Source organism: Eumetopias jubatus, unplaced genomic scaffold (genome assembly GCF_037043125.1).
Source record: "Eumetopias jubatus isolate StellerSeaLion01/CBP00866 unplaced genomic scaffold, mEumJub1_p1.0 scaffold_17, whole genome shotgun sequence".
Lineage (NCBI taxonomy): Eukaryota > Metazoa > Chordata > Mammalia > Carnivora > Otariidae > Eumetopias > Eumetopias jubatus.
Genome location: NW_028274823.1, coordinates 77,652,591 through 77,667,140, shown reverse-complemented (window position 1 = coordinate 77,667,140; position 14,550 = coordinate 77,652,591). Strand labels below are relative to the sequence as shown.

The window sequence follows — 14,550 nt, the reverse complement described above, 5'->3', positions numbered from 1 at the left end:
CTTCCAGCTCTACAAGCCAATAAATGCCCTCCACTGTGTGAGCCACTTGAGGCTGTAATTTGCAAGTGGACATATCCTAAGAGATCTATCATCATTCCACCTACAACAACTGCTTCTTCCCCCCCACTCTGAATAAACCATTTAAAAATCATATCTTTAGCCATGGTCTCATTAAAAATTAAATGATGAAACCAATTCTTTGTTTTTTAAAGATTTTATTTATTTATTTGAGAGAGCGAGAATGAGAGAGAGAGAGAGAGAGAGAGAGAGAGCGCGCACATGAGAGGGGGGAGGGTCAGAGGGAGAAGCAGACTCCCCGCTGAGCAGGGAGCCCGATGCGGGACTCGATCCCAGTTCTCCAGGATCATGGCCTGAGCCGAAGGCAGTCGCTTAACCAACTGAGCCACCCAGGCACCCCCGATGAAACCAATTCTGATGAGGAGCGGTGCTCCCACTCTTCACATCTCCAGCATTTTGTAGAGTTTATTACTACTACTCCAATAGGTTCTAAAATAATGAGATTTAATAAAGAAGTCTGTGAAGGTAAAAGGAATATAACCTTGAGGGATACGTAGCCTGAAATGATAAAACTGAAGTGTTGACTTTGCTGGATTAGATTTTTTCTATGATTTTAGAAAAAACATTATAATTCCCTCTGCACATTTTTATTACTTATGGATACATGAGCACATGGACTGGTTGAAACGAAAAAAGTAACAGACTATGGAAAGAGCCGATGTGAAAATATAAGATGTGCATTATCTAGATTTCTCTACAACACTGTCTCTGCACATAATCCTTCCTACCCTCAAACACAGATGAGGCACCTCTTGACCTTAAGCATCTAGTTTGTCACAGAAATGAATCCCATGTCATAGCAAGTGAAGATGTTCAATTGTGGTATTAAAACACTACCATACGTCAGGCCCTACCAAATATAGCAATTCAGTGCTGTAATTTCTTCACTGGAAAAGAAATGCAGCCCCTAGAATGTTGGCATCATAAAATCCTCGTCTTCATGATTTCATGGGTAAAATAATAAATCCAGATTCCTAGAAAGCCTCTGTGGTCTGGGTCCTACTCAAAGAAATGCTAGCCAGTGTTACCCCTTATTCTGAAAGTACCAACCTACATGTGTTTAATTTTCATGGCAGATCAAATAGCCCACCTAAAGGGAGGATATTAGAAATGCTAGCAGGTACAAGAGTTCTATTTGCTAAATAGTATTATTAAGTTTTAATGAGTTTCAATTATATTATAGAGAATTTCCAAATATTTTGACTACCTTTCATTCTTCACACGCACACAAAAAAATGCCTCAAGACTTCTTTTCTCTACTTAGGAATTATACTTTCCTACTCTATCAGAACTTAATTTATTTAATTAGTAAACATTTACTGAGTATCTGCCATGTGCCAGACATGAAGTTAAAGGACAGAGATGCAAAAATCAGAAAAGGTTCCATTCTTGCCCTGGAGATCACAGGCACATATGTAACTAAGTAAGAAATGGGTAAGTGCTATAACACAAGTAAATACTAAGTGCCAAGAAAGCAGAGAGAGAGAGAGAGAGAGAGAAGGAACTGTTCAATCGTGCTTGAGAGTTAGCAAAATGTCAACATTAACTTCAAAAAAGTCAGGTGTAAACTGGGCCTCAAAGGATATACAGGAATTCTGGAAAACGGGGTGCAGGAAAATGTCACTGAAGCATGGACAGGGCACTCAGAAATGGGTATGGCTAGAGAAAGGGGAAAGACACTGGCAAGGACCAGCTTGGAAGAGTTCACCGGGGCCTCACATACCAGGTGAAGCAAGTTAAACTTCACCCTCTGGAATGATGGGAAAAAAGGTGAGAAATGTCTAAATGGAAGAGATGTGCAGTTACAGTGTACCAGATGAATCTGGGATTTTGGAACTGAGGGCAAGTGAAGAGAGAGGTCATTCTCCATGGGTCTTCTGTTTTTGCATGTCTTGTGAAGGAGCCACTGGAAGACTTTACTTTGGGTTTTCTTTTCAAGGATGTTTGTAGCAAGAAGCCTTGGAAGAGAGAGATGGTGTCTCCATCCAAAGCCAAAGGATGGGCAGGAATAATTCCAGTGTAACTGATTCAGACTCCCTAAGCTCACAATTCCTTTCCTGTGACTCAACCCATTGCATGTCAACTCTTCCCTTCATATTGTCCTATGAGAAGTGGGGTTTGAGGAATTGGACCCAAGAATGCTGATATTTTGGATTCATCCATTGCTTTGAGAAATAAACTATACCTCTTTATCCTCATTGGAGGTCAGCTCACTAGCTTGCAAGTTCATAGTTCTTGACAAGAGACAAGTGAAAGCTAGTGGAATAGCCCAGGCCAAAAATACTAAGGACGTATGTTTGCATACAGTCAAAGGAATGTAGCACAAACCACCACAAGCGTTCTTAATTTACCTCAAGCATATATAGAGGGTGCAAACGCAAATCTCAAAAAGACTACAGAAGGAAAAGAGAGAAGGTTCCTGATAAGATTCTTGTAAGGGAGAAAGAGAGGTCTTGTGGGACTAATCTGAGAATCGTAAAGGAAATATTTCATGCAAATTCACACAGAGGTCCCTCACCCACAAACTCACACCCTCGAAGACTCCCCTCCATAAACCAGAGACCAATCTACTGCTCTGGCCACAGTCCACACTCAGAGATGGACGTAAGTATTATAAACATCACTTGGCTTTAAGTGCAACAACAGTAAACACCAAAAGCCTCGATGAAGAAGCATATCATGAAAACTACATTACCTGCTAGGTGATCATTTGAAATAGACGTGAGTCAGTTGCCTTGAAAACTGTCATACTTCTTACCTAGCAACTCATAGAGAGAATTCAGAATTGACTTCCAGGACTCGCCGGCTTCTCTCCCAGCGACGTCAGCAAAGTGCGCCGCGCTGCTGTATACATGCAGCCGGTCTATACACTCGAGCACGAGGTTGATCATTCCCTGGAAGGTTAATACAAATTACCGTAAGAAACCGTGATTCTGCTCACAGACCCCCCCCAAAAAATCTAAGTTAATTAAAAAAAAAAAAAAGCCTGGCTTAAAGTAAGACTGTTAATCATAAGAAAATTGAGGTCATCTTATTTAAATCTCAGGAAGAAACACACTTGCATGTGAAATAAAATGTTCTTGACATAATTCAAGTGGTTTTTAAGTCCTGAGGGCTATTTTCAAACAGAAGCAGAGGAACAATACAAAACTATGTGCTTTATACTCCTATTTGCAAGGTTTACTACTGGATTAATGGATCGGTCACAACTGTAGTCTACCATGAGGGGTACATGAAGAGGTTCAGAGAATGCCACCCCAAGATATGCAACTTTGGCATAAGGATTATTTTGAGCTGAAGGCAACTGAGGAAAATCAGACACAAGAAAAATTCTCTGCCCTTTTCCTCTACCAGGAAGGACAGGAGATGCTTAACCACAAGAAACAAGGCCCAACACTTAACAGCCCAGAGGCTTCACAGAGGAATCTACATAGCTCTACTAACTCACCCTTAACTTCCACTAGTTCCTCCATATATACACCTTCCCACAACTTGCTGCCCCTAGAGGTTCAAAACTCCTTTCCTTTGTCTCTTTCCTTTTCTACAAATTCATTGTCCTTTTTTTGTTAAGAAGCTATATAAGCCTGAGTTTTTTTTTTTCCAGAATGTACCCTCTTTAATACCCATCACCAGGCTAACCCATCCCCCTACCCTCCTGCCCTCTAGAACCCTCAGTTTGTTTTTCAGAGTCCATCGTCTCTCATGGTTCGTCTCCCCCTCTGACTTACTCCCCTTCATTCCTCCCCTCCTGCTATCTTCTTCTTTTTCTTTTTTCTTAACATATGTTGCATTATTTGTTTCAGAGGTACAGATCTGTGATGCAACAGTCTTGCACAATTCACAGCGCTCACCATAGCACATACCCTACCCAATGTACAACACCCAGCCACCCCATCCCTCCCACCCCCCACCACTCCAGCAACCCTCAGTTTGTTTCCTGAGATTAAGAATTCCTCATATCAGTGAGGTCATATGATACATGTCTTTCTCTGATTGACTTATTTCACTCAGCACAACACCCTCCAGTTCCATCCACGTCGTTGCAAATGGCAAGATCTCATTCCTTTTGATGGCTGCATAATATTCCATTGTGTATATATACCACTTCTTCTTTATCCATTCATCTGTCGATGGACATCTTGGCTCTTTCCACAGTTTGGCTATTGTGGACATTGCTTAAGCCTGAGTTCTAACCACTCCTTTGAGTTGCTCATCACTGAGTGCTCCCATGGATATGCATGATTCACATGTTAATAAACACCTTGTTTTCTCTTATATATCTGTCTTTTGTCACTCTAATCCGCAGGACCCCAACCAATGAGCCTAAGAGGAGTAGAGGAAAATGACTTCTTTTCCTCTCCTAGAAAAGTTTAAGAGCTATGAATCCTTGTTCTTAGGGTAGGCATGATTATGATCATGATCATTATCATTATTTTTAATATTAAATGAAAGAGCTAATAAATGAAGCAAAGCTCATGAAAAGAGATCTTTGAAGCAAATAAAAATGCATTATAGGGCTTTGTAAGAGACTGTCTACATTTGAAATTATGCTTTTATTATTACTAGATCAAGGTTGCCAAAAGCACATGAAAGGAGGAGCTGGTTCAAGTTGACTGATCAAGGAAACCTATTTCTCACAGCGTTGTAAGAGGTGCCATGAACCTATGCACATTTCTAGGTCCCCATCTATGCTGTCTTCCATGAGAAATTGAAAAAAAAATCCAAATCAATACTTCAAAATTTCACAGCCCAGTATTTCATTTTAGTTTTTCAGGATACTAAGTGAATGCAGCATAGTCTAACATTTTGGCACACATCAAATGTAAAGGACCCAACAAACTACTCCATGTTGTTACTGACTCGTGCTGACCTGCCCTGTGCTTTCATACCACTACAGTCTCTAAACACATCAGTTTTTTGTATACACAGTGAAAAGTCCTCATAAATTAATGTGAATTTCAAAGGCCTTTGATGGAAAATCAGGAAATGGTTTTCAGACTAGAACAATGTAGAGTTAGGGCTTATGGGTCCTCAGCAATATTCTCTAACCTTTTTTCTTAGATACTTTTACGAAGATACTTTTACTCAGACACATTCATTATTCCACATACAGGGAACACTGAGAATGGGGACACCTGCTGAGCTAGCCTGATCCGCCAGCTCACCTCTGACATCCTCCCACTGAAACTCTTGAATATATGGTACTAATGCCAACACTCATTTTAGGATCGTTAAACATATCCCTCAGTCCTTCTGTTATTCTGTCTATAAAATATGGCACTTGAGCTCTTTTTAACTGGAATGTGCATGAAATAAAATCACACACAAAAACTGAATGCACATAAAAGTAATAAGTGGAGTTTCTCTAAGCAGAGAGCCCTGAGTTCTGCCTCCCCAGGTTGGCCTGCCCTCTCCTGGGCAGATTCCCTCCCAATACAAAGCTTCCTGTGGACCCTCAGGCACGTCCAACTAGCCTCAAGAACCTGAACAGTCTAACACCTTCTTGTTGGGTCGCCTGGGTGGCTCAGTTGGTTAGGCAACTGCCTTTGGCTCAGGTCATGATCCTAGAGTCCCAGGATCGAGTCCCGCATCGGGCTCCCTGCTCGGCAGCGAGTCTGCTTCTCCCTCTGACCCTCCCCCCTCACATGCTCCCTCTGTTTTTCTCATTCTCTCTCTCTCAAATAAACAAAATCTTAAAAAAATAAAAATAAAAAAACAAAAAATTAAAAAAAAAAAACCTTGTTTTTCAAAGCCTGTATTCATTTAGACACTTCAAGATACTGTGTTTATATAACAAACATGAAGTAAACTGCAGTGCAATGAATGATCAGCATAAAGGCTGAGCAGACAGCAAAATAAAATGTCCTTTGCCAGGGGAAGAAAGTGTTCCGTTTTTTTTTTTTTTAAATGAGAACTCCCTGACAGAGAAACAAAAATAATTGCAGGATTCCTCCAAGGTCTGGTTCCCTTATGCCATAGTTTACCTGCTCATCCAACTCAAAATGCAAACTGTCAGAGAATTTCCCTACAGAGAAGTTGTTTTCCTAAGACAGTAGCATAAAAGATAAATGTTGGTAGAAACTCACCTCTTCCTGGAAGAGATTCTGCCGGTTCTTTAAAGCTCGTAATCTGTTCTGCTTGTCTTCATGCTCTAAATGCTCATCTGGGGGGTGAAAGTAGCCAATCAGGTCCTGCAGACTTAGACTCACAGATTCTATAGGGAGGTCCACTGTGGAAGCCTTCACTTTTTTGCTGAGTGCATCAAGGCCCCTAAAATAAATAGCAAACATTTCTCTATATCAGCGATCTGCAATCATTATTTTTTAGACCATAGAGAATGCAAAGCTTTATTTTCTCTCCCAACACCACTGTAAAAGGAACCCATAGGCAAGGTCCTAGTTTTCCTCAAACAGCAATAATTAATATTTTCAAATAAAAAATTCTAAATTTTGTCAAGTATGTATGATGCTATATTAAAAGCACCAGTATCAAGAGAAACTCACCTAGACAAAAACCTGAAGGGCATTGAGAACCAATTCCTACAAAGCCAACAGTCTCAATATTCAGAAACCAATTGTTTTTCACTTTAAATCACTACATACACTTCAAGGTTTAAGATGCAGCTTCCCAGCTTCATAATTCTGACTTCACTTGTTCTGTTTTTTTTTGTTTCTGGAGAAGGAACTGTTAACTGCTACATGATCAGTGACCCTCACTGCCATTCTGAAAATTCCTGCCTGTTTAAAAATACATTCCAGTGATGTTAATTTTTAAAGTTTTCTCATTAATCAGAAAATAATATATTAAAATGTTTTTCTCTTATTGGACAAAAAAGTATTTACAATTGGATTAAGAAATATCGTGGTGCATTTTCTTTGAAGAAAAACCTATTACTGGCATGTCAATGTGTTAATTCGTTAAGCTTTCCGAGATTCTGAGTTTTAAAATTCATAGCTTTGAATGTATCTGGAAAGAACTTTAAAATATGGTATCTGTAAATCAAAATCATTTCAAAATAAGGGGTGCCTGGGTGGCTCAGTTGGTTAAGCGTCTGCCTTCGGCTCAGGTCATGATCCCAGGGTCCTGGGATTGAGCCCCATATCGGGCTCTCTGCTCAGCGGGGAGTCTGCTTGTCCCTCTCCCTCTCCCTCTGCCTGCCGCTCCGCCTGCTTGTGCTCTCTCTTTCTGCCAAATAAATAAATAAAATGTTCAACATCATTTTAAAATAAGAAGTTTATTAAAAAACACACAACACCATAAAAGAATGGGAGAATGCATATACTATAGTTGATATAGCAGTACTCGTATTAGGCATGACAAAATTTAATGCATAAAATATTATACTTCTTTTCCTGCTCTCTGCAACAGTAAAATTATGTGGCAATATTTTATTCCAAGGAAATGTTCCTGGCTAATTAACTGTTTTAGAATTTACATTTTAAAAACAATTAAGGGCCTCATAAATGATAATTAGCTTATCTTTGAATCGACAATGCTCACAAATATAATTAAAATGTATCACCAATTAGAGATTACAAATAATTTTGAAAGAGTTGACTTCAGCCTTATGAAGAGTAGAAATAGAAAAACTGTACAACTCTTCTTTTTGTCCAAAATTGCCAATTACAATAGAACTATTTAGTTTTATCGTCTCTATAAGTCTTTCTATGCCCAAAAACTAAGAGAAATGACTTTTCAGAAGAAAATTCTTTCTCCCCTTTTACAATGAAAATTTATATACAATGATATACTTCTATTCTAAACATTTTATCCTATTACACTTTAGTTGAATCATAAATGTACTTATAAAGAAGTCAAACTCAACTCTCACACTAAAGTGAATGAAATTCAAAAGTGATTCAAATATAGTATCTACATTTTTTTAAAGATTTTTTTTTTTTATTTGAGAGAGAGAGAGAAAGCGTGCCAGTGTGTGGGCCAAGGACCCGTGTGTGTGAGCAGGAGGCTAGTGTGGGAGGGGAGATGGACAAGCAGACTCCATACTCAGTGTGAGCCTGACAGGAACCTCAATCCCATGACTCCGAGATCATGACCCAAGCCAAAACCAACAGCTGGACACTCAACCGAATGAGCCACCCAGGTGCCCCATCAAATACAGTACCTACATTTTTAAATGTAAAAACAAATAATATATTCAACTTAATAACCTAAAAACTGACATTTATCTGCTATTAGCAATGTAACCATTAAATTACTTTCTAGAAGCCTCTTGTCAAATACCATCCAAGATTCCTAGAGTTGTTAATTATGTTAAGTATTACAACACCTGTCTCCTATAAAGACATTCACCATCTTAATGTATGAACAAAAAAATGAAGAGAAAAAAATAATTGAGGAAAACCAAAGCTGGTAGAATCATACTATATCAGAGCAAAAATTAAAGCTATGAATTTCATCTCTACATTCTGTACTTTGAAGATTAAACAATATTACTACCAAACACAGATTGCTCCCTAATATAACTTACTTTCAGAAAACATTCACTAATCTACCTAAAGGAAAAGAAGGTTTAATATGTTTTTCTTGCAGTCGAGAAAAATAGAATCCCTTCTCACAACACAAATGCAAACACACACATATACAATTCCATCACCACCATCACCACCACTACCCTGACCTGGAAGACAGAGACCAGAAGGGTCACAGAAAATAAACTGAGGGGCGCCTGGGTGGCTCAGTCAGTTAAGCATCTGACTCTTGGTTTCGGCTCAGGTCACGATCTCAGGGTCCTGAGATCAAGCCCCACCTCAGGCTCCATGCTCAGTGTATAGTCTGCTTAGAATTCTCTTTCTCCTCCGCTGCCCCTCCCCACATTCAAGCATGCACTCGTGCACTCTTTCTCTCTAAAATAAATAAAATCTTAAAAAGAAAAGAAACTACATAAGAAAACACAAATGAAGAAAAACTAAATGACCTTGACTTTCACTCTAAGAAATAAAAAACAGAAGTCTGCCTATGCATTTTTTAAAAATTAGACTCTTAACAGTAAATAAGCCTACACTAATAAAACAAATACTTAAAAATAATTTACTTTGAGAAATACATTGGTGCCAATATTGCAAAGACATGGAGATTTTAAAGAATTTTGGTGCTTTCATGAATATTACAGAAGGATCAAATTATTTTACTTAAAATAACATACCCTTTAAAATATTCTGTAATTATGTAAAATGTTTCAAAGTTTCTAAGATAGGGCGCCTGGGTGGCTCAGTCGTTAGGCGTCTGCCTTCGGCTCAGGTCATGATCCCAGGGTCCTGGGATCGAGTCCCACATCGGGCTCCCTGCTCGGCGGGAAGCCTGCTTCTCCCTTTCCCACTCTCCCTGCTTGTGTTCCCTCTCTCACTGTCTCTCTCTCTCTGTTAAAAAATAAATAAAATCTTTAAAAAAAAAAGTTTCTAAGATATATTAAAAAACTGTATAAATTCAGGAAGTCTAATAGTTCAGTAAATAATAATAAGCATATAAGTAAAACTCACATATATAAAAAACATGAACATGATGAATTAGATTATATAATAGGTAAATCACAAAGAAAAACAAATCTGGTCAACAAAGATGAAATACCTATTTTCACAATTCTTGAATAAATTCAACTTAAAAAATTACTATAAATACATACATCTATCTGTATATACATACACACAAATTTTTTTCCATCAAATTGGCAAGTTTAAAGAGACATAGGTAAATCCATCACAAGCCAGAATGTATACTGGTATAATGTTACCAGGAAACACCTTGACCACAAGCTTGATTTAGTTTGTAGATATGCAACTGTTTCCATTATGAAGTAGGAAAAGTTATTTACTACAAGAATCACTTATAAATACCATTCGAGGGGTACCTGGGTCGTTCAGTTGGTTAAGTGTCCGACTTTTGATTTCAACTGAGGTCATGATCTCAGGGTTGTGAGATGGAGCCTTGCGTTGGACTCCACACTGGGCATGGAGCCTGCTTAAGATTCTCTCTCCCCCTCTCCCTCTGCTCCTCCCCACACCCTTTAAAATCAATACATACATACAGTTCAAAACTCACAAGTATCTACGCTTCATTACCCTCTGTGTGAAAGGAAATTTAAACAGTTCCAGCATAAGGGTATATTATAGAATAATCCTGAATTACAGTTATGAATTATAAGTTACACACAAAATTTCTAAAAATCACATTCCCTTTTTATTCTCATAAAAGTTTATTTATGAGAAAGACATAAAATCATCTATCATTTTCTAATGTGTACTGCCAATCCACCAAATCATAGGTTTTCCACCATCGTATATTTTAGAATTGTGTATTTGTAAATCCAATAAGGACATTGAAATAAAATGTCAAACCACTACTACAACAAAAGAAAATGTACCTTATAAATCTATTGAAAAGGAAGACTGTGCTCCGGATGACTCGTGCAGTCCGTGATTCTTCATGCTGAGATCTAGATAAATTTAAGCCATCATCCATGTGACCTTCATGATGCATAATAGCCTGTAGAAATGTAGAAATAACATCATTACTCCCATCTCCTTTCTAAATGGGTGTTAAGAAGATGTGCACTCCAAAGGTAAGCCCTAACAATAAAGAGAATCAAAAGGCAGGTACAAGGGGCAATAAGCTGATGTGTACATTTAAAATAATAGGCGCAGGTCTCATACAAACCACTCAATATATTCATTGAGTTTTTCTTTTAAAAAGAATGAGTCAGTAAATGAGTTCAACAAAACAGACACCAGAATGTTCGCACATATCTATGTTCAGTGACTGAACTACAGTCTAAGCAAACTCTGAACAAAGCAGTAAAGGAAAACATTGCATTGGTATGTCAATTAGACAGCAGTTCTGAACAAAGACTGAGTAATAAGTAATGATCATTGTTTCTAAGGCAACAAAGTTCTTTAAAAAATGCAATATTATTAGTTCTTTGGTTAGGCTTTGTGTTTCTGAACTTTCTAGGGAAGTAATAAGTGTAGAAATCTTAGTTGAACAGCTAAATGAATGTACCATGCAACCAACACCCCAATCATGAAAGAGAACATTACAGTACCTTAAAGTCTCCCCTAGTGCTCCCTCCTGGCCCCATCCTCTACACTGCTCCCCACCTTCCCAACTCTTCATAGCAAAGGTCAGTTACGTACTACACATAAATGGTACTGTGTGTCTCTAGCTTCCTTCATTCAGTGCTTGTAGCAAGACATTTCAGCACATCTAAGCAGGTGTACTGAACTAAAATTAATAACTAGAATTAAAATTATACACAATCTAGAAAGTAAAGAGGAACTCTTTAGACCAAAATCAATGAGACAGAGCTATGTCTGTATTCAAAGGCAACTCTGTAGCCTAAATGTCTTCATTGACAAAGAAAAAAAAAATGATTAAAATGAAGGAACATATTACTTGTTGTAAGACTCAAGAAAAGAAAAACAAAATGGAAAAGTGGAATTAATGAAGATAAAAGAGGAATTAATGAACTAGAAACCAAATTAAGTGCTAAAAAGGATAACCTAAAATTTAATTCTTTGAGGAGATAAACCTTTCACAAGCCACGCTAAAGATAAAATTTTTAAAAAGAAAAAAAAAAAACCAGAATAAGACATAAGACACAAAAGACATTAAAATTGTAGCACTGTCATAAGTCAATGCTATTTACAACTCAATGGCAAAAAATGTAATATCCCAGAGGAAACAGATGGCTTCCTAGCAAATTAAGAATCAAATAAATAAGCTGATCTCATCAAATTTTCTACTTTAAAAGAGACTAGAAAGGAAATTAAAGAGTTAATATTTAAAAGATCCTAGGTTTACACGTGAGCTCTAATTAATCTTCAAAGAACAGGTAATTTTCACAGTAAACTAGTCCTGACCAAAGGTCAGGAAACTATGGCCTGTTGCCTTTTTTTTTTTTAGTACAGTCTGTGAGCTTTAAATGAATTTTACATTTTTAAATGGTTGAAAAAGAACAGAAACAGAATATTTTGTGACATATGAAAATTCCATGAAAATTCAAATTTCAGTATCCCTAACAAAGAAAAGTTGATTTTATCTCTGAATATATAATAATTCTAATAATAAGTGGATAAGATCTAATATTTTAAAAGCATAATAAACTATGGCCAAATAGAGTTTCATCTATGTCTTTAAGAATTCTTCAATATCGTAATGTCCATTACCTTATTTATCAACAAACTGAAGGACACCAAAACATGATTTATAATTCCTTTAATTGATAAAATTCAGCAATAATTCCTAAGTTTTTAAAAAGCCAGAAAAACAGGAATAGCAGGATATCACTTACATATATAAACTATTTCAATTGTCCACAGGATACAAGAAGGTATAAGTTCTGTGAAACAGGAGTGAAGATTCACAGTAAGAAAGTACACAAGATGAGCAACCAGAATAGATGAAAAACAGAAAGCTGACATATAGTGACTGGGGGCGAGATCATGAAATACTACAAGAAAAGTGAAATTTCAAAGGCACTGAAAGAACTTAAGGAGACAAGTACCCAAACACAACAAAGTGAGTGATTTGGAGGACACACTGAGAAGCCAGATCTAGAAAACAGGAAGAAATTGAAGACAGAAAGAGAAGATGGTTGACATGGAGAAGAGGAATGAACCCATTTCCTGAGAAACTAACCAACAGAAGGAAAACAGACATTAAAGATATGGTAGTACAATGCTCTCAGTTCTAAAAAGACCTACGTGTGCTAATCAAAAATTCTTGGTGACATCTTTTCAGATAAACTGTATACTATTTGTAATATTCTTGTGTGGCCCGTGCATCACTCTGCAATCAATAAATTTATATTTCTGCAGCAAAATATGAATATTCACATGATGTGGGATACGTGTGTGTGTGTGTGTGTGTGTGTGTGTGTGTGTGTGTGTGTGTATGCATGCATACATACACTGTGACCACACTGAAGTCTTCCCCTAAGGATTTACTATACTTGATAGTTCTCCAAGCGGTAATAAGTCTGCAGCAGAGATTTTATTACATTATCTCTTCTATGGCCTATAAAGTCTTTCTTTAACTTAAGACTAGTTAGCTTCTCAACACCCTTAGCTTTCTAAAAGAAAAGCTCTATGCTAGCCTATGATGGTGAGTCTAAGTCCCACTTTGACTTTGACCCATGGCTAAGGAATAAGATAGTGGAGTAGTGATTAAGAACCCTAGCATAACTGCAATGGACTGAAGACAGAGAAAGGAATGATTAAGCGGTGATTGGGTTTGTCATGGTAAGAAGACTGGAATTACCACAGGAAGTAAAGCTCAGCCATGACACATTTCAAACATGGCGGTCATAAAGCCAGAATAGATTGGAGAGAAGTAAAACTGAAGGCAGGCAGAGACGCTGGTTGAGAGACTCTGGAAATAGTGCACACAAAGGATGAAAAAGACTGAACTAGATCTGTAGCAGGGGGCAGAGGGAATTACTCTGAGGTACACTCGGAAGATAAAATTTCCAGGGCTTGGTGTCTTCGTTGAACTCAGCAGAATGAGGAAAAATAATTGTGGAGACTCCTGGTATTTAATTCCCATACAACATATTTAAAAGACATATGCAGAGTTTGGTTTAAAATGTTCCTATTTACAATAAGCCAGAAATCATCTTATTTGCAACTATTTAAATTTATAACAGAAACTATGCCATGCGGTGTGTGGTTTTAAAAATCCATTCAAGTGGTACTTGGGCAAAAAAAGATTGAAGACAATTGTTTAAGCCATATATATATATATACATAATTTTTTTTTTTTTTGCATTTACCACTTAAGTATAGAGAATGGGGAAATGGCACCCAAAGTTTCTAGTGATCTTCTGATTAAAACTTATTTCTCTTTGCAAAAATATGACAGGGCCCCGGGGTGGCTCAGTGAGTTAAGTGTCCTACTCTTGGTTTCAGCTCTGGTCACGGTCTTGGGGTCCTGGGATTGAGCCCTGCATCAGGCTCTGCACGCAGTTGGGAGTCTGCTTGGGATTCTCTCTCCCTGCTCCTCCCCCCAATAAAATCACCATCCATAAAATGGAATAAAAAGTCCTGCACAAATCTCATCCCCAGTATCACAAGCAATGATAGTATTTATCTTTCGGGGTGGTAGTAACTGGAAGGAAGCATGGGGTGGGCGAGAAGGGGTGGCAGAAAGTGTTTCTAAAATATGTAAATTTAAATTTTCTAGAGCACACATCAAAAAAAGTTTTTTTTGAAAAAAGGTAAAAATTTTAATTATATATTTGATTTACCCTCATATATCCAAAATATTATTTCAACCAATAAAAAGAATAAAGTTATTAATGAAGTATTTAACATTCTCTTTTTGTTGCTCTTTGCCTTCAAAATCCAGTGTAATTTTTATACTTATATATTTATTTTTTATACTTACAGAATATCTTGATTTTGATACCAAATTATTAGTGAAAATACTTGATTTTAGAATTGATGGCATTTAGCATTAGAA

At 37.4% G+C, this 14,550-nt stretch overlaps 1 protein-coding gene across 1 annotated transcript in view; it reads right to left on the bottom strand.

Moving 5' to 3' along the window:
- RYR2 (ryanodine receptor 2) overlaps window positions 1-14,550 on the bottom strand; it is a 424,890-nt gene that overhangs the window by 349,778 nt on the left and 60,562 nt on the right. The window contains exons 10-12 of the mRNA XM_028104495.2: window positions 10,457-10,578; window positions 6,165-6,348; window positions 2,837-2,972 (exon numbers count right to left, since the gene is read on the bottom strand). Of these exons, the coding sequence (XP_027960296.2) occupies window positions 2,837-2,972; window positions 6,165-6,348; window positions 10,457-10,578 (442 nt within the window). The remainder of the gene's footprint in view (window positions 1-2,836; window positions 2,973-6,164; window positions 6,349-10,456; window positions 10,579-14,550) is intronic.